Source organism: Sinocyclocheilus grahami, unplaced genomic scaffold, assembly GCF_001515645.1.
Source record: "Sinocyclocheilus grahami isolate Dianchi unplaced genomic scaffold, SAMN03320097.WGS_v1.1 scaffold751.1, whole genome shotgun sequence".
Taxonomy (NCBI): Eukaryota; Metazoa; Chordata; class Actinopteri; order Cypriniformes; family Cyprinidae; genus Sinocyclocheilus; species Sinocyclocheilus grahami.
Window position 1 is genome coordinate 394,834 of NW_015505930.1, and position 17,622 is coordinate 412,455.

The 17,622-nt window shown below is 37.4% G+C and overlaps 2 protein-coding genes across 7 annotated transcripts in view; one reads left to right on the top strand and one right to left on the bottom strand.

Annotated features, from left to right (window-relative positions):
* LOC107561015 (protein TESPA1-like) overlaps window positions 1–8,584 on the top strand; it is a 9,725-nt gene extending 1,141 nt beyond the window's left edge. For 2 of the 5 annotated variants that reach the window (XM_016245343.1, XM_016245344.1), the window contains 10 exons: window positions 825–978; window positions 1,673–1,715; window positions 2,382–2,422; window positions 2,823–2,876; window positions 3,845–3,884; window positions 4,019–4,117; window positions 4,682–4,890; window positions 4,980–5,932; window positions 7,658–7,742; window positions 8,149–8,584. In XM_016245343.1, the coding sequence (XP_016100829.1) occupies window positions 837–978; window positions 1,673–1,715; window positions 2,382–2,422; window positions 2,823–2,876; window positions 3,845–3,884; window positions 4,019–4,117; window positions 4,682–4,890; window positions 4,980–5,932; window positions 7,658–7,742; window positions 8,149–8,243 (1,761 nt within the window). In that variant the 5' untranslated portion in view covers window positions 825–836 and the 3' untranslated portion in view covers window positions 8,244–8,584. Of the gene's footprint in view, window positions 1–68; window positions 110–808; window positions 979–1,672; window positions 1,716–2,381; window positions 2,423–2,822; window positions 2,877–3,844; window positions 3,885–4,018; window positions 4,118–4,681; window positions 4,891–4,979; window positions 5,933–7,657; window positions 7,743–8,148 lie in introns of those variants that run through there. The other 3 variants (XM_016245345.1, XM_016245341.1, XM_016245342.1) reach the window with 3 other exon arrangements.
* Window positions 8,585–9,301: 717 nt separating this feature from the next.
* On the bottom strand, window positions 9,302–17,198 carry LOC107561017 (RISC-loading complex subunit tarbp2-like). 2 transcript variants are annotated; one of them, XM_016245346.1, is made up of 7 exons: window positions 16,972–17,198; window positions 15,926–16,237; window positions 15,711–15,780; window positions 12,796–12,913; window positions 12,582–12,709; window positions 12,289–12,490; window positions 9,302–10,371 (listed from the first exon to the last, which is right to left on the bottom strand). In XM_016245346.1, exons 1-7 carry the CDS (start codon window positions 17,022–17,024, stop codon window positions 10,214–10,216), a joined length of 1,041 nt encoding a protein of 346 aa, XP_016100832.1. In that variant the 5' UTR covers window positions 17,025–17,198; the 3' UTR covers window positions 9,302–10,213. The 2 variants fall into 2 exon arrangements, with proteins under 2 accessions (XP_016100832.1, XP_016100833.1); XM_016245347.1 differs by lacking the exon at window positions 9,302–10,371 and adding an exon at window positions 11,538–11,968.
* Between the last annotated feature and the right edge of the window lie 424 nt (window positions 17,199–17,622).

Genomic DNA, 17,622 nt, shown 5'->3' on the forward strand with positions numbered 1-17,622 from the left:
ATATATATATATATATATATGGCAAAAAAGTGTCTTGTTTAAAACGTATTTCAGATTGTTGACAAGCATCTATAGACGTTCACAATTATAAATGTCGGTCGCCCACAAGGTAACCATATCAAATCGTTTGAGGACTTTTCATTGTGATCCTCTTCAGAATGGCCAAACATAAACACCATGAATTATAGTTTTATTTCAGTTTTACATATTTCAAATATGTCTCATTGATAGGGACGCTAAAAACAATTAGGGTTGCTCGAGACGTCAATATCTCCCTGAAAAATTATTAAAAAATACCTCTCTGCGAGTCATAGTTTACACACTAACCAGCTAAACATTATAAATCACCCACAGAGGAGTGAAAACACTATAATAACACATGAACACAACCCTCCTGATGTGACTGTAGAAGTCTCTATATAAAAATAGTTTTGAGGTATAAAAGTAAAATGCCACATATGGCTTAATTTGATGCATTTCAAATGACAGTACTGGTATGAATCAGAAAGATCTAGTAAGCATTAATGTATTAATCATTAGCATCATGAGTTTCTGTAAAGCTGCTTTGAAACAGTGTGAAGTATGGAAATAAAAATGGAAATGTTTATTTTGATATATAATTTTTTTTACACAAAATCTGACAATATGTAGGCCTACATTTGCCACAGTTTACATTTGAGAGTGATTTCAATTTCAATTTGTTTCCAGTTTTATTTAATTGTAGTCTATTATGCTGTTCAAACTTTGCTTTTTTATGCAATAATGTTTGTCAACCAGTCTCAGGTTTAGGTTAAATAATCCTGCAAAGGGTTTTCTTGCGGTAGGTGGCCACAGAGATGGAGAGTCCTTCTAAGATTGAGAGGCGCCAGGCGTGGGCAAGCAGCCGCCGCAAGTTTACCGTAAAAGATGCAGAACACCGCAGCCCAACAGCAGAACATCAGTCTCATTTCTCTCTCCAAGATGATGTCTTTGTGGATGGTGAGCATCAGGTTAATGTTTAACGTCCAGCTGTGTCAATAAGTTGATAATATGGAAAGAAGCTGCATATCTCATTTCCTCTTAAGCACGTGAATTGAAGCTAGTACATAATGCAACCAGGATCATTTATTGCTTCAATTTTAAAAGATTTTTTTTTTGTAAGTCGCTTTGGATAAAAGCGTCTGCTAAATGACTAAATGTAAATGTTTTAGCTCAATATTTTTTTTTTCATTTGGGAAATATTTAGCTTGAAAGCTGCACTTGTGTAATCTTTATTTAAATAACGCCACTTGGCTTCATACTATGTTATCTGTTAGAATGACATGCATGCATGTTTAAGAATCCAAATACTTTCTAGGACCGTTGTATGCTTTCAGTATATTTGTTTTAAGCAAAACACAGTCAGATAAAAATATGTTGGACAATAGATTGGGCTAAAATAAAATAATAAAATAAAATTGTATTACAGCTTAATCAGGTCACCTTATTATAATTGCCACTGTCAGAGATAAATGGCAGACCACAAACAGTACACGGTTACCAGCAGATAAACTTTATTTCCAAAACAGAACACTCAGTTACACCTCTCTCTCTCTCTCTCTCTCTCTCTCTATCACTCACACACACACACACACACCCATTCTCAAATAGACAGGCTAAGATCACTTTGTGCGTCTTTATTTTGTTTCCACAGGATGCTCTGCTGGAAAGATTGAAACCTGGCTTCAAGGTTGTGGGTGAGTGTTTGTGTGAATGCTTTCTATAAAAGACAGGCATTGTGTGTCAGTTGTAATACAATGACGGCAAGTGAGTGGAAAACCACAAATGCTCTTGGGTTTATTTGTTGAAGGTCATGCAGGTTAAAAACACATGGACCATGTTTTGCTCTATTTACAGATTGTGCTGAGGAAGATTCTGTTTTCAAATTTTCCCTTTCTGGATCAGGAAATAGCAGACAAAACTTGACATTTTTGTTATTGTTTCTCACCGTTCAGGCTTTGCAAGTTCCTACAACTGCTAGAGAAGGCAAAAATAAAGTGTTTTCAAATGAATTTCAAAAATCAAATGCACGTTTAGCATGTAGGTAATTAACTTTTAGAAATTATTTTTTGTAAATATACTCTGCAAAGCTTGTAAATAAAATTTCTACTAATCACATTCATAGCAGCAGTAGTCCGAACAAAATCAGCAATGCTTACAAAGCGAGTAATATCTTTCTGACATTTGTTTAATAAGGGCTACATACTGCCACAAGAATTGAAAGATTTGCTGTGTGCGTCTCTATTTTTATCGCAGTATTTTACTGCATGCCCGCATCCCGCCCACAGACCTCTGCTGATTCACTCTTGATAAAAGTGCATTTTTAATTTATTTCTCCTTTCTTTTCTTCATCTTATCTGTAGGAATGAAGCCCCTCCTGCCAAAAGCAGTCACCTAACAATAGGTAGGTTGAGGGCGAAACAAGTTGGATGTTGGATTACGATTAAGTTCTTTGAAAAAAAAAGATTTTGATAGAGTTTAAGTGAAGAAGTTTAAAACCTGCGTAATCAACAGTAGAATTACAAAATGTCATTTTCACATATGTAATGAGTGGGCACATAAAATCCATAGACATTTTTTTCCCCCACACATTTTTAGGTGATCCAATTAGCTAATGTATTTAATAAAGAAACATGCAAGAACTTTAAATGATGAATAACAGCCATTAGAATTGAGCAAAACTCCCACAAGCTTTTTGGAGACCTCAGCAGGTGCAGGCTTACCAGTGATTAATGACTAGAATAGCCGATGGACCTTTGCTCTATGTCTAAATCCTGATTGAATTGTAAAATGTTATTCTACAGGCCCTTTGAAGACAGGTACAAGCTTTGAAGATGATCTGAGTCTGGGTGCAGAAGGTGAGTGGAAACAACACAATAGTAACTGTAACTCAGCTATTATGAAGAAGTGGTGACAGTTGGAAGTGTTTTAATATCGTTAGAAAGAACACGCATATCACATTTAACAAACAGTTCTCTTTTGTAGAGTCTAAAAATGTCTGCTGAATAACGAATAGTTTCAGATAGACTTTATTTTGATTGCAACCCCCAGGTGTTATATTCCACGTCTGTGCGACATATCGGATAACTGCTAATTAAAGGCAATTTTGTGCTAGACCCTTATGCTCCCGCAGTGAATTTTGAATAATAGGTTATTTGTGATGACAAACCTCTTTCTTGAGTGACATCCGAGTTTGTGGTTGTCAGTAAGGGTCTCACAATTAGTATGATGGCAGTGATTACATAGTGTATGAAGTGGCACTGCATTTATATTTGAAAGCGAACCTCCTGCGCCTCCTTTGCATATTACATTTAAAATAATGAGCCACTCTTGCATCCGGAAACACACATGCACAAGGCCAAATATGCATACAGATTAAGCAAGTAATAAATGGTGTTTTAAGACACAGTTTAAAAGTTTGTGCTTCTTTCAGTTTTTTTGAAAGAAGTTGCTCACCATAACTGCATTTGTTTGATCAAAAATATAGTAATATTGAGAAATATTATTACAATTTCAAATAACCATTCTGCATTTTAATATATTCTTAAATGTTATTTATTCTTGAGATGGCAAAGCGGCTATTACTCCAATCTTCAGTGTCACATGATCCTTCAGAAATTAATCTAATATGTTGATTTGGTGCTCCAGAAATATTTCTTCATTTCGGAAATCATGATTTTTTTTTCAGGATTCTTTGATGAATAGATAGCATTTGTATCATTGTAATAGTCTTTACAATTACTTTTGATCAATTTAATGCATTGTTGCTGAATAAAAGTACTCAATTCTTTCCCAAACTTTTATACCTGAATTATTTATTTCACAGCTACTGCATTATATTCTGCATCAGGTGCACCACAGTTTAGGTAAGAAATAGGCTGATTTTGTTGTACCATTGAGCTACCACCTTCATTGTCTTGCTCAAGGTTACTTATTTATGTTTCTAACCCTAACATATTCCCTCCTTTCATTGTATTTTTATGGGTTGTTTGTGTGTCAGCAGCATACCTCACCAGAAGCTCAACCTGCCATTGTTCAGCATGGGCCAGAGTGTCGCATCCAGTGCCTTCTCAACTACTACCAACAGGACTGCTTCCAGGTAAGAGCATGGGTGAGATGGAACACACTGGATAGTAGTACATTAAGCTGGCCTGTTGAATGAAGGTTCTCCACTTAGTGCATGGCAGAAAATAACCAAAACACTTTCATGCTCAAGATGGATTTGTGCTTCTGAAGTCAAACTGTAAATGGTTTTGGTAGAGCCAATCAAGGTGGTTGCTGTGATGCATGATAAAGTAGTAATAAATGTATTTGTCTCGCATGACAGTAAGACCCTGTAATATAAATAACCTGTATGTGGAATATGTGGCCCTCACTGATAAGTATGCCAACTGTTCAGTTTTTTCACATTTTCTGCATTATTCAGTTCTAACAACAAAATTCCTTGGACTAACATGCTACACCCCTGTTGGTATTTGAAAGCATAAAATTATGCAACAAATTCAACAAATAAACATGAAAGGGATGAAGAATTAAGGTCTTCATGAATGACAGGCACTGGAATTCCCGTGGGCACAGATTCCGTGCATGTCTACCTGAACCAGAGTTCACTCTTTACTTGTTTTTCTTAAATATCTTTTGCCACATCTCAAAAATTCCCCAGTGTGTCTGAGGTCCTCCAAATGCGTGCTGAAGATGCAGAAGAGACTCTTTTCCAGCTGGGTTTTGGTTGCGAGGAACCGCAGGTCACTGCCCGCATCCCAGTCCGCTTCTTCAACTTCCCGTCCCAGCTAAGAGGCATCAACTTCCGCCTGTTCCTTGAATCCCAGCTTTCCAGGATACACCAGGAAGACCCCTGTCTTTCATTAGCAAGTAAGGAATTCAGACTTTCAGAATGTTGCTCGTACTACTACTGTAGAAACTGTCACATTCCCTCACTTTCATCTCTGGTTTTTGCACAGGTCGTTTCCGACAAGTAGAGGCATTGACGGCAATGGCCAATGCCTTCTATTCACTGTACTCCCATGTGTCCCGAACGCCGCTTCAGAAGCTTGCGCCACCCCAGTTAACCTTCACCTCCCCAATTGTAGAGAGGACCATGTCTCGAACCAGTGTCCGCAGTGAACCGCGCTCCCCTGTTGAAAGATTAAAAGACACTATCTCCAAGATGTGCTTGTACACGGGATCCCGTGGCTCGGACTCCACGTCTCCAAGCAGTTCACCTCGTAAGCGGAAATGCAGTCTGTCAGATGTAGTTGAGAAAAGTGCAGAAAATGACAATGAAGAGTTATGTCTTCAAATGGAAGTAGATGATTTAGAACAAGACTTGGACTGGTTTATAGAGAGCAAGAAAGAACTTGAGGAAGAGACGTATGGGGAAAACACAGAAAGGACTGATTCCTTGGACCATGTACCTTGTCAGTCACTATCCGAGATGACAAATAAAAACATACACAACTTCGGCCATGCATTAGCAGAGTGTACACCTTGCCTAGAACCAAAAACGGACATGGACGTGAAGTCCAAAGATTGTACCCTGCATTCTGTTTTCTCGAATAGCTCCAGTGTTATGGAACCTGTTCCTATCATTGCCCATGATATCATATGCCCTCAGGTTGTTGAATATGTGAATCAGGCACCTTATCGCTGCCTACACACAAATAGTATGGATATCAAAAACAAACCATTTGCACACCAGATGACAAATAAACCTTCTGTAAGACAATCAAAAGCAATGAATTTACCCAAATCAGAGTTATGTCAGATCACAATCACTGGATGGGAGGACGACACCACCCTTTCCAACAGAGACACACAGGAGCAGAGTTCATCCAACATCAAGACACCAACATTTCTAAGTCCAGTAAAACCACTAAACCTGAGCAAACAAGGCAACTCCTTCGAGCTGGAAGAGGTACGCTATCTCTTATAATTTTAATGCATTTCATGTCAAGAGCAGTTGCCCACACAGATTCTCCCGTTAGACGTCATTAACAGAGTATTATTCAACTCTTTATTGCTGAATCCACCTCCAAACTTCCTCTTTGTATTCCACCTCTGCATAGAAATTATGTGACTTGTTGTCATAACACCGCAAGCTTTTGCGCTATTACTTTTTACACTATTACAAAAATGAGAATTGCCATCATTTACTCACCCTCATATTGTTCCAGAGCTTCTGTTGAACACAAAACAAGAAATTTTGAAAAATGTCTGACAAAGTGAAAAATATGAAAGTGGGGTCTGCACTGGCCTTCACTGTGTCCAAAAACATTTAAAACATTCTTCAAAATATCTTTTGTGTTTTGAAAAAGAAAGAAAGTCATACAGTTTTTGATTGACATGAGGGTGAGTAAAATGATTTCTATGATACTCATCGTTCATTGTTCATTGATTAGGGGAAAATTGTAAGTTTGAGGCATCATTCATGTCCGAAACACAAACATGAATGAGATACATGCCACAGTTCAATGCTTCAAGGGAAAGTTCAGCTTAGGAATGTATGAGGTTCCATTTGTGCCAAAAATGAACCGACTGCCTTGTGCTTTGTACTACACATTTGTCCTTGTCTACAGTCATTGCCCACTTGTTCAGCTAAATTAGTATATGTTGATGTGCATGTCCTCTGTTTATGTTGTATTGTTCTGTCATCCTTACTGTTGTCTTTACTCATGTTCTGTTCTGTCGCGCTTACTGAGCACGGTAAAGTTAGTTTTTGGTTCCATATTCGCTGCATATTTGCCTAGGCTGCTTAAGAGACTGTCTGCAAATTTCACTCACAGTGCAAAAACATAAACGAAGTCTAATCATTCATTCAAATGTATAATTTTTACAAGGTTATAGTAAACGGCTAGTGGGCAGACTGACTATATGGGCTTTTGCCAGTATCTTACTTTATACGCATACAGTACTCAATTATTTTAGGGGGAAAAAAACAGTATTTCACCTAGATATTATGTTCAAATTACATTTGATATAGTGGGCCATATTCCTAGTGATATTTTGCCAATACGTCCCTTTATAAATGTAGTGTATAGTAAGAAAAAGTTTAAGAAAAATTATGTACAGTACAGCATTCTTTTATTAAAAAATACTGTAATTATTTTTCCATGTTCCAAAGGTTGTAGTACATTACTGTAAGGATGACAGAACAATACATCATAAACAACAATACAACATAGGACATACATATCAACATATACTAATTTAGATGAACAAGTAGGCAATGACTGTAGACAAGGACAAATGTGTAGTATAAAGCACAAAGCAGTCGGTTCATTTTTGGCACAAATGGAACCTCATACATTCCTAGGGTGAACTGTCCCTTTAAGCATTAAAATGTGGTATGCATCTCATCCATGTTTGTGTTTTGGACATGAATGATGCCTCAAACTTACAATTTCCCCTAATCAATGAACGACAGTAGTATCATAGAAACTTTGGGGTTGGCTTATTTGACTTTGGCCAGTAAGCAACATGCTAAAACCCACAAAGAACACATTTGAAAATGCATAGCAAACAAGCATTGAGGAAGCATGTTTTGTAAAGGAAACCAGCACTCTGGCAAAGTAAAAATCTAGTTGTCTATACTGTGGCATTGTGCTGTGGGATGATCATTAATTATAGGGTTTCAATTCAGGTTCACAGTGCAGAGGAAGAGGAAGCCACGTCATCAGAATTCTGCTCCACAGTCACATTGTCTGTTTCGACGCATCAACACAAATGTAAGTAGCATGAGTAGTCCTTATCATGATTAGAAGTAATGAGGCACATTTTAACCAGTAATTTGACTAGTTCTTGATCAGTTTAGTAAAATAAATTCAGCTGAACAGCTGATAATCATCAAAATGAGCAAAATCAGCCTTACAAGTTCACAGAAAGCAGCATGTGTTAATGTGGTGATAGAGGGAGGTGTTTTGCTGACTTGTTAAAAACACATCGCTCGCGGCAAATTAGTCTGGCTGATCTTGTCTGCCTTATCACATTTCAGGGAAACAACCTAACAGGAAGTCACAAAATAATCTGCATAATGTCCTTTTCTTTTTGGTTCACAGAAACGGTTGAAACTGAATTGTGTGCTTTGACTATATAAAATCATCCATTCTTTTACGCATTGTTTTTTTTCCCCAGCGTCGCCCCTGCGAGGGGACAGTTTTCAGTCGGATAGCAGTGGATATGCTGAAGAGGATGTGCACCATTCCCTCTTAACCCCAGAGAAAACATAACATTAAATCTCAGGCTAATGAAGCACAAAGTGCATCTACTAATATCCTTAAAGTGAACATGAAATGGTGTTTGCAAACCTATCTTTTTAAGTGGATTTGTCCAACAGGAATGACTTTATCTTTGGAATAGCTTGCAGAGATAAGCCATGCACAGTAAGACCAGGAGCATGTATGAATGTTGCTTTATTGTTACTCTAATGTGAAAACCAACAGCCTTGAATGATGCATACAATCCGGTTTTGTAATAGTTTTATTTGTATTAGGCTTCTCATTTTGTGCACTTTTTCGTTTTTTCTTGTTCAGATGGATGAACTGCTGTACATATTGCCTTCATTTGTAATTCCACAATGGTAATAAATAATTTATTTGAACTATTGAGTTTTGATAGACTGGTTAAGGAACTTGTATGATAATGCAGAGGTGACTCGGAAACACAAAATTAATGATTTGAATACAGAAATGTTGTCCATAAGAAACTCTTTTCATTCTCATTGAAACCAAGTATGTGAACACAAAACAAGCTGTTTTAATGTTTATTAGCATAAACATTCTTCTTCAGATCCACTACTGACATTAAAATCTAACTCTGTTGCCCTCTTGAGGCAGGTTAAGCACAACAGGACCACTTTTGCAAAACATGCAAACAAGATGAATAGAATTTGCTAAGGATGAATAGAATTTGCTACAAAACCAGTCATAAGGGTCAGTTTTTCAAAATTGAGATTTATACATCATCTGAAAGTTGAATAAGCTTTGTTAGGATAGGACAACTATTTGAAAATCTGGAATCTGAGGGTGCCAAAAAATTGTCCAAATGAAGTTCTTAGCAATGCATATTACTAATCAAAAATTACGTTTTAATATATTTACAGTAGAACATTTACAAAATATCTTCATGGAACATGATCTTTACATAATATCCTAATGATTTTTGGCATAGAAGAAAAATCTATAATTTCGACCCATATAATGTATTTTTGGCTATTACTACAAATATACCCCAGCGACTTAAGACTGGGTTTTGTGGTCACAAATGACTAAATGCCCAAAGCAGAAGATAATGTCAATTTCAAGTTTATTGTTCAAGATAAAATATTCAATAGATCACGGATTCACCAATTTGGTACAAATTACATCAGTTGTCACACAGTCACATACTACTGTTGTTGGTCATATACTATTATATTGAATATGAACAATTCAATCTTTGCCAGTCCAAATGTAATGATGAAGCCTGTGAGGCAGAAACACTTGCACAGAGGTAGATATTTACCACTGACTGTCAGGCCAATGTTAAAAATGATATTATTTTCAATAGCCGAGAGAAAAAGACTTTATTTTACTAATACGTTCTATGAAGCAAACTAAATGTTAATGAATAACTTCTATTACTAAAATATAATGAAAATAAATTGTACAAAAGTGAAATATTTACAGTTAAAAAAGTCATGCTGTCCTAGGTTCATAAATTCATCAAGGTCACAGAGCAAATTCTCTATGCCATAATTTAAATGAAAAAAAAAAAAAATCAGAGGGAAAGTTAAAAGATGAAAACTTCTGGGCAAAGTTCAGTTATTTGTTAAGAAATACATATGACACTTTCCAGATGAATTGCAGAGATAAATTCACTCACACTGAACACCTGTGATTCTTTGTTCTCAGGTTTCAAATTAATAGTGTCCCCTGCCTTTGTTTAGAGGCACTGAGGAGCAAGGGTACACACTTTTGGTGTCATATTCAAGGTGAAAATGAGAAAATCAGTACGTCCTCCAACTGATTTCACAGCTGCTAGCAGTAAGGTCTCAAACACAAGGGCCTTGCAATTATAGTGCACCTACTGCTTCAAACAAACAAGCCCCTCGTATTACACAGCTGGGGGCAGGAGAGGTAAGCTTCAATTCACCTGATTTTCCTATTTTCTTCTGGGTAGCAAAACAAAAAAAATGTTACAGGAGAGCTGTTACTGTGGTTTATTTCCCCCCTGCCATGATCTTGAGGTACTGAAGGGCGTTGTGGGCAGCGCTGACACGTGCTGCATCAAGGCTGGAGGCGAATCCGTGGCAGACGGTAATGGGCTGCGTGGACAACTCCACCAGACACTGGCAAAGGCCACTCAAACTGCGCTCCTCTGAATGAACAAAGTCCGAAAAATAGTACATTTCTAAGAATTTAAGAAAACACAACTGGTTCTTGTTTTGCTTATTACCCCGAATAGCGTAGTTAGTGGTTTCAACATCTTTTGGGTGAACTATTCTTTTAAAACACTTAAATGACTTAATGGGCTTGTTAGACTAGCCTTGTCACTGGATGTCACAAAAAAGATAAAACAAGTTTTGAATATTGGATCAAAAGCACAGAGAGTGAGAAATTGACCCCTAACCTAGGATACTAGGATTAAACCCAAGCCAAGTGGCAAAAAACTTAGTTGTCGTCTTTGATTCGGATTTTAACTTTAAAGCTCATGTACGTAATATTACAGAAACGGCATTCTATCATCTGAAGAACACCGCTAAAGTAAGACCATTTCTCTCACTGAGCAATATATAAAAATGTATGCATGCATTTATAACTAGCAGGCTTTGAGTGGTCGACCGATATCTCGCCAAGGCCGATATATCGGCCGATATCTGCCATTTTTCAAAATATCGATATGTTTTTCCTGTTTGGCCGATGTGTTTGAGGCGGGACTTTTATTTTGACGGCGCCGAGAACTGCTGCAGCAGCGCCTAAGCACACAGTGCTTACATTCTCCCTCTTTTTCGCTGTTGTCATTCAGTTCTGTCTAATATGGATAGAAGTCTATCTAATAATCAGATAGAACTGTTAAAGGAATTAAAATGTATACAAAAAAAGTATTATAACGATCGATTTAATATTATTAAAGGCAAACATAATATTTTCTTGTTTGCCGTCAGCATTCCGCAAATACGCATTTATATAATTTAAACAAATCTTTGAATGACTAATGAACATTTAATTTCACAAACCTTGCAGACTTAGTCGAATCTAGTTGAGATCTTGTGAAGTGTGCATGTGACCTGCATGATCGCGTGTTCTGTGACGGTCATGGTCCGTGCGAATTGAATACGGACAGGAGGAGAGTTCAGCTTCACTTCACTGTGTGCTGTATGTAAAATGAGTGTTACCTTGGCTTTCTTGTCTTCTAGAGTATAAGTATGTTTATGTTACACGTTTATTTTTTAATCCATTTTCAAATGATTTCAAATTTCTTAAATATGAATTAAAAAATATAAAATTACAATCGGCTTTATATCGGCCATTGGCCACCCTGCTTTCCAAGATATCGGCATCGGTATCGGCTGTCAAAAAACCCATATCGGTCGACCACTAGGCTTGACTACTGTAATGCCTTTCTTTCGGGTCTACCAAAACCGTTGTCAACTACAACGAATCCAAAATACTGCTGCTCGAATATTGACAAAAGCCAAAAAGAGAGATCACATTATTCAAGTCATTGCACAGCTTACCTGTTAGTTTTCATATTGATTAAAAAAATAGTTTATTAGTTTATAAGGCATTGCACGGATTTGCTCCAGACTATCTTTCAAAAATGCTTCCAGTATATGAACCCAGAAGGACTCTCAGATCTTCAGATTATTTTCTTGCAACTGTACCACATAGTAGAACAAAAAAATTTGGTGATGCTGCTTTTAGCCGTTATGCTCCTTGCCTCCGGAACAACCTTCCAGCGGACATAAGATGTGCTGAAAGTATTAATAGTTTTAAATCTAAATTAAAACATTTTTTTAGTCTGGCTTTCCTGTAATGTCCTATAAAGTCTTTGTATATTTTATGTTTTGTTTTTCCTTTATTTTTAATGTTTTTGTTTTATATTTCATATTTTAATCATTTAAACTTTAATTTGTGTTCTTGTATTTTAATGGATTTATTTCTATTTTGTATTTGGTGTATTCTATTGTTTTTGTATTTGGGTCCTTCTTGCTTGTAAAGCACTTTGAACTGTATTAACTTGTTAGGAAAAGTGCTATATAAATACAAATTTGCTTGCTTGCTTTTATCTTACCTATGTCAAGGTAGCTGACATCAAAGCGTTGTTCCTCAGAGAGCTCACGAAGTAGAGCACAAAAATTGGAGTCATTGGAGTCAGGTTGGCCCAGAGGATGACAGCGCAACTGTAGGATCTTCTCCCCGGCAGAGTTCCGCAGAGAGTCCCATGTGCAACCGAGACCTTTAGACTTCCCTCCGTCTACTCTGCCACCTATTTGCTGTTGAAGAAAGACGATATTTTCAAACAGGAACATTCACAAAACAACCCTAAATTTGTATTTACAGCTTAGTAAATTCTGCACGTCTTACTATACTGAAGGTGTCATCTTCTGCTTCGGCCTCATGGCTGCTACGCATGTCCACTGGTACATCATGGATACGAGAGAGCATCTTTGCAGCTGCATTTCTTTTAGCAAGCTTTTTTGATGTGCCACTACCTTAAAAACAAGATTAAAGACATGCAATACTTTGAATGGACTGCATATTTAAAAAGAATCACTATAGAAAAAAAAAAAGGTTGTACCTATCTCAACAAATCTCTCCACCCTGCAGGTCATTGTAAACTCTTTGCGGTGTGCAGGCCCAGATTCTTGAGTGACTGTGTACTCAGGTAAACGCCAGCCTTTCTGCACTACTAGTTCCTGTGGAAATAGCATTTTTAAGCACAATCAACATAAGCTTCATGATATTAGTATAGTAATATACATGTATATTTGATATGACATAATAATATTACCAATATATATGCTGTTTTTTCGCTGCCAGGTTAAAAATAACGATTCTTTCAACGCGACAAACTTAAAAAAAAATTCAAAGAAAAATATACATGTGTATATATTTTGAACTGTATATACACACAGTTGTAGGATATCAGACCGAATCAGACAATCTCAGATTTGGTCAAACATGGTTGAGGCACGAGGAGTCAAAAAATTCCACAGAGGCCCAAGACAACAGGATGTCATAAATCAGACCCGAGCATTAGCCAGTCTGAAGCAAGCCTAAACCACTCTTCACAGAACAGTTTTCAACATTAAAACAAAAGAAACACACTGATCATAACAACTCAGGAAGGAGATTGTCAATTTTGGAGCAAGTAATCAAGATTAAATGGTCAAAGAGATGACCACATGACCCTCACGTGATAGTAAACGCAGTCACGAGCCCCGTAAATTGACTTCCCCCCACCTCACGACAAAGAACAGACTTTCTGAAATTCCTTACAGACCCCTTAATCTCTGGTCTTCATACATTCACAGAATGGCACGGAAACTGCCTTTCCATGCACCTAAATGACACTAAAAGGACTGGTGACCAGCTAATAATTGCTATGCATAACTCCATATTATGTATCTAACCCACATGTTTAACCATCATGCCTTATTTATTGTGAATGTATTTTGAATAACTATTGAATAGTTTAAGAATTGCTATTGATGTTTAGTATGTGTGTGTTTGAGAATTCATGCTTGAAACGTTTCTTCCAATCAATACTTGGTCAAATGTATCATATTTTTATTATAAGAAATCATGTCCAAAATGTATACTCTACCAGAGCGGGAAAAACGCAGGTCATGTGAATGATGAGATAACAGTTGATTTATGAATGGGGAGGAGTAATATACAACGCCCCGGGCACACACGACATCTAATTGGTCGAAACACCATTTGGGTGTGTTAAACAGCCTGGTTTAAATACTAGAAACACCATCAAACTTAGCTTTTTGCCTTTTTTGCTTTTTTGTGTCTGACTTTTTGTGTCTAGCTTTTAGCTTTTCGCTTCTAGTCATGCTTTTTAGTTATATGCTTTTTAGCCATGCGGCTTTTAGCTTTTCACTCCTAGTCATGCTTCTTTAGTTTTGAGCGTGGTCTGGCTTACACGCCAGCTCCTCCAAAACCATGGGGAGAAACACCACCTGGTCTCGTCAAACTTTACTTCTATTTATATTTCTTTCGTTTGTTTTATTTTCCGTTGAGAGTTTCGTGTTCTGAGTTAAGCCTAACGCCGCATGAGTGCTGTCTACCCTTCAACTTCAGACCACAGCTCCGCGTCGCCAGCCAATGCCCAATCACTGGCTTCCCAAGACTGAACCTCCAGCCAATCAGAAAAGCGGGAAACCCCTCTCAGCACCCAGACAAGGAGGGGAACCCCACACCGGAAAGCAAGTACCCCAGATTCTACTGAACTGGTGCATTTAAGGTAAATTTGAGCCTCATTGAGCAAACTCAATGCAAGGGTTAATTAAGTGATTGATGGTTGTTCAGATCTATGCAATTGCACATAGGCTATTGCTGTAAACTTGGGATTTCACATTTTCATTCTCTTAAACTAATTATTTCCTCACTCTCTCTCTTTCTGAAAACTTGTGTGAATGCGTGTGTTCATGTGTTAGATTAGTTTATATGTCTTAGATTTATCCAATAAAGCCTTATTTATATTGAAAAGAGAAGTATCTTGTGTTTTGTGCTCACAAGTTAATGTCTTAAACTGCCAATCTTGTTACTGTGCTAATAAATAGTGTTTTCACTATATTTTGGATATAAATATCCATTGCAGAATTGATGTCATACGGCTCGTTCACTAAATCGCTGGCCGTCTCAGTGATCAGCCGTAAAACAGTGATTCTGTCCTAATTCCCTTACATATTAATGGTGGAGTTCCCTTTAAAATCTTAAATGATTCCCTTTGAGCTAAATTGACCTGTTTCCCTTACACAGTTCAAGCTAGAAGTAAGCACTGACACTATCTGCTTCCAATATGGGCTTGCCTTACACAGACTGATGTGGATGATTAAAAAAATGCTAATATCAGTTAATATTATTCATGCTTAATTGCCACATCAAAAATTAGCACACGCAGACGGCTCTTTTCTTCAGCTTTTAATCTATTAAGTATGGAGCACAAAATCTGCAGTTCAATGACTGCCAAGGATCTTTGTCTTAAGACTGGAATACACTAGAAAACCTTTTTTGCAGTCTTACTAACTAAACTTACTTTAACTTAAACTTACTAACTTGCAAACTCCTAATTTGCAGTCTGGACAAGTAAACGATAGTTGCCGAGAAGTCTGAGCTAGTCTGCAGGTTTTGGGCAGTTGAAATTTCGACAGATTTCACAGAAAATTATGAAGTGTATGATGGGCACAAACTGATTTCATTGTTTTGTTCGTTTCAGACCTTGATTCCATCCTGTAGGAGGATATTAAAAATGTTTCACATTTTTGAGGTATTTTAGACTGTTGTTTTATTCATCACATGTCTCCTAGAAACGAGACACATGTTTCTGTGCATGTTTTTCTGTGCAAGTGTGTGATTCTCAATCATTTAGTTTACATTGGCCAATTTTTCTCTTTAACCATTTACAAAGTCAGCAAGTGTATGGTGCCTAGTTTTTTTTTAATCTGTTCTGATTTTGAAATGTATGTCATTGCCTCTCACCTGCAAAGCTCCGACTGGATTGCACTCAGCTTGTTGTGTTGAACTGGATGATTTCATCTCTGACTGAGGGCTAAAACACATTGGACAAAATAAAAAAATAAAAAGAACACAATGATGTAAAAGCCAGAAACCTCTGTTAAATCTTTAGTTTTTGGAAAAACAGAACTTTGTGTAATGTATTTTCTGTTCAAATGGGCACACAATCTGATCTTTACCATTCTCCCTCCATATCAATCCCGATAAACTCTTCTCCCTCCATCCCATTCCCTCCAATCCCTCCCAGCATTCCTCCTTTCAGCATTTTCAGGGCAGCTTCGGCAGCTTTGTGCTTGGCAGCTTTCTTGCTGGGGCCCTGGCCAGTGCAGTTGATGTCTCCCACAGACACACGGAAGGTGAAGTTGGGCTGGTGGGCCTGACCCTCAGCCTTCAGCAGGTCGTACACTGGAGTCTTTCCTATCCGCGTTCCATATTCCTGCAGCAGACTGATGGGCGTCTTCCCGGGGTTCACAGCCAGCATTTGCTCAATACTGTGAACAGAGAAACACAAAGCCACATAGAGATGGATCGGATGTTGCAGTCTAATCAAGCTCTAAATGTGACAGATTTTTCAGGTAAGACAGGTTTTCAATAACACAAAACTATGAATTACTTAGGATGCATTTTCACCTAGTGTCATATAATAACAGTACAAGTTCAAGTAAACTTCATTTATCAAACCATGCCGTCAACAACGAGATGCCGAAGATTTAGAGTCATCTCCAAGGAATTTTGTACCATAATATTTTGTCTTAAAACCTAGTGATTTTTGAGCATCGTTGATTCTAATGTTCGATGTAGACAGGGATTCCACAATCTGATTATACAGTAATACCGATTATATCAATTTAGACAGTGATTCTAAGGTTCGATTTAGTGATTAAAAAAAAATCGGATTCGAATCAAAACATTTAAATGTTTCATTTGAACAGTGATCTTGACGTTTGTTTAGACAGTACTTGAAACCTTCCATATGAACAGTGATTCAAATGTCAGCTGAGATGATTCGAACATTCAGTTTAGACAGCGATTCGAAAGATCGGTTTTAATGATTCAATAATTCGATTATACAGTGACATCCGTAAAGTGTGCAGGAAAGCAGGAAACACTGGGCCTGTTTGTGTTGTCATTTCAAAAACGCAATGTATTCGCAAAATATAAATATAACTGTAACAATTCTATTTTTGTCGTGGTCACTAACAGCCGGTCGGTGGTTCATTTTTACCTGGTATACCCAGAGTTTCTCTTGCCGCTATCCGGGCTTTTCTCGTCGTTCATTCCCCAATAACAGATAGAGAGCTGACTTGTTTCGGACTGCAGAAACCCCCCGAGGTGACTGTAACCCCCCTAATATCATTAATAGGTTTCCGTGCGGGAAGGACTGAGGAACGAGGAGACAGTCAACCCCTCTCTCTCTCACACCGTCCCGCATCACACAACTTAACCCGACTGAATTTTGAAGCGGACCACAAAGCGTCCATTAGCTTTCATAATAAAAGTCTCGACAGTGAAAAATGCCACGAAGCCTGTCAAAAATATGTCCGGGTCATATTTCATAATAATAAAAATAATAATGCATTAAAAATAAAAAAAATGAGATTCATCATTGAGGATAATCAGGATTACAACTAAGCACATTTTAAAAGTAAAACATCCACAACAAGTTTTGTTAAGCAAGTTTCTAACCTGAGGAAACCTGCATTCAAATTCTGCCCTTTTGTATTATTCTTCATTCGTAGTTTATTCTCATTTATCACTTCCATTCCTGTTAATTTTTGTCATAACAGCACAAAGAGAAAAACTTTACATAATCAAATTTAACTAGCAGCATCTCTTGCCTTAGAACAACACTATAAATTGTGGTTTGGTTGAGAAG

Coding starts and splice junctions, on each gene's coding strand:
- LOC107561017 (XM_016245346.1), bottom strand. CDS start 17,024: ATGAACGACGAGAAAAGCCCGGATAGCGGCAAGAGAAACTCTGGGTAT. Junction 12,710..12,795: donor GGAGAGATTTGTTGAGATAG/GTACAACCTTTT, acceptor CTTGTTTTTAAG/GTAGTGGCACATCAAAAAAG. Junction 10,372..12,288: donor TGTCAGCTACCTTGACATAG/GTAAGATAAAAG, acceptor TTGTTCATTCAG/AGGAGCGCAGTTTGAGTGGC.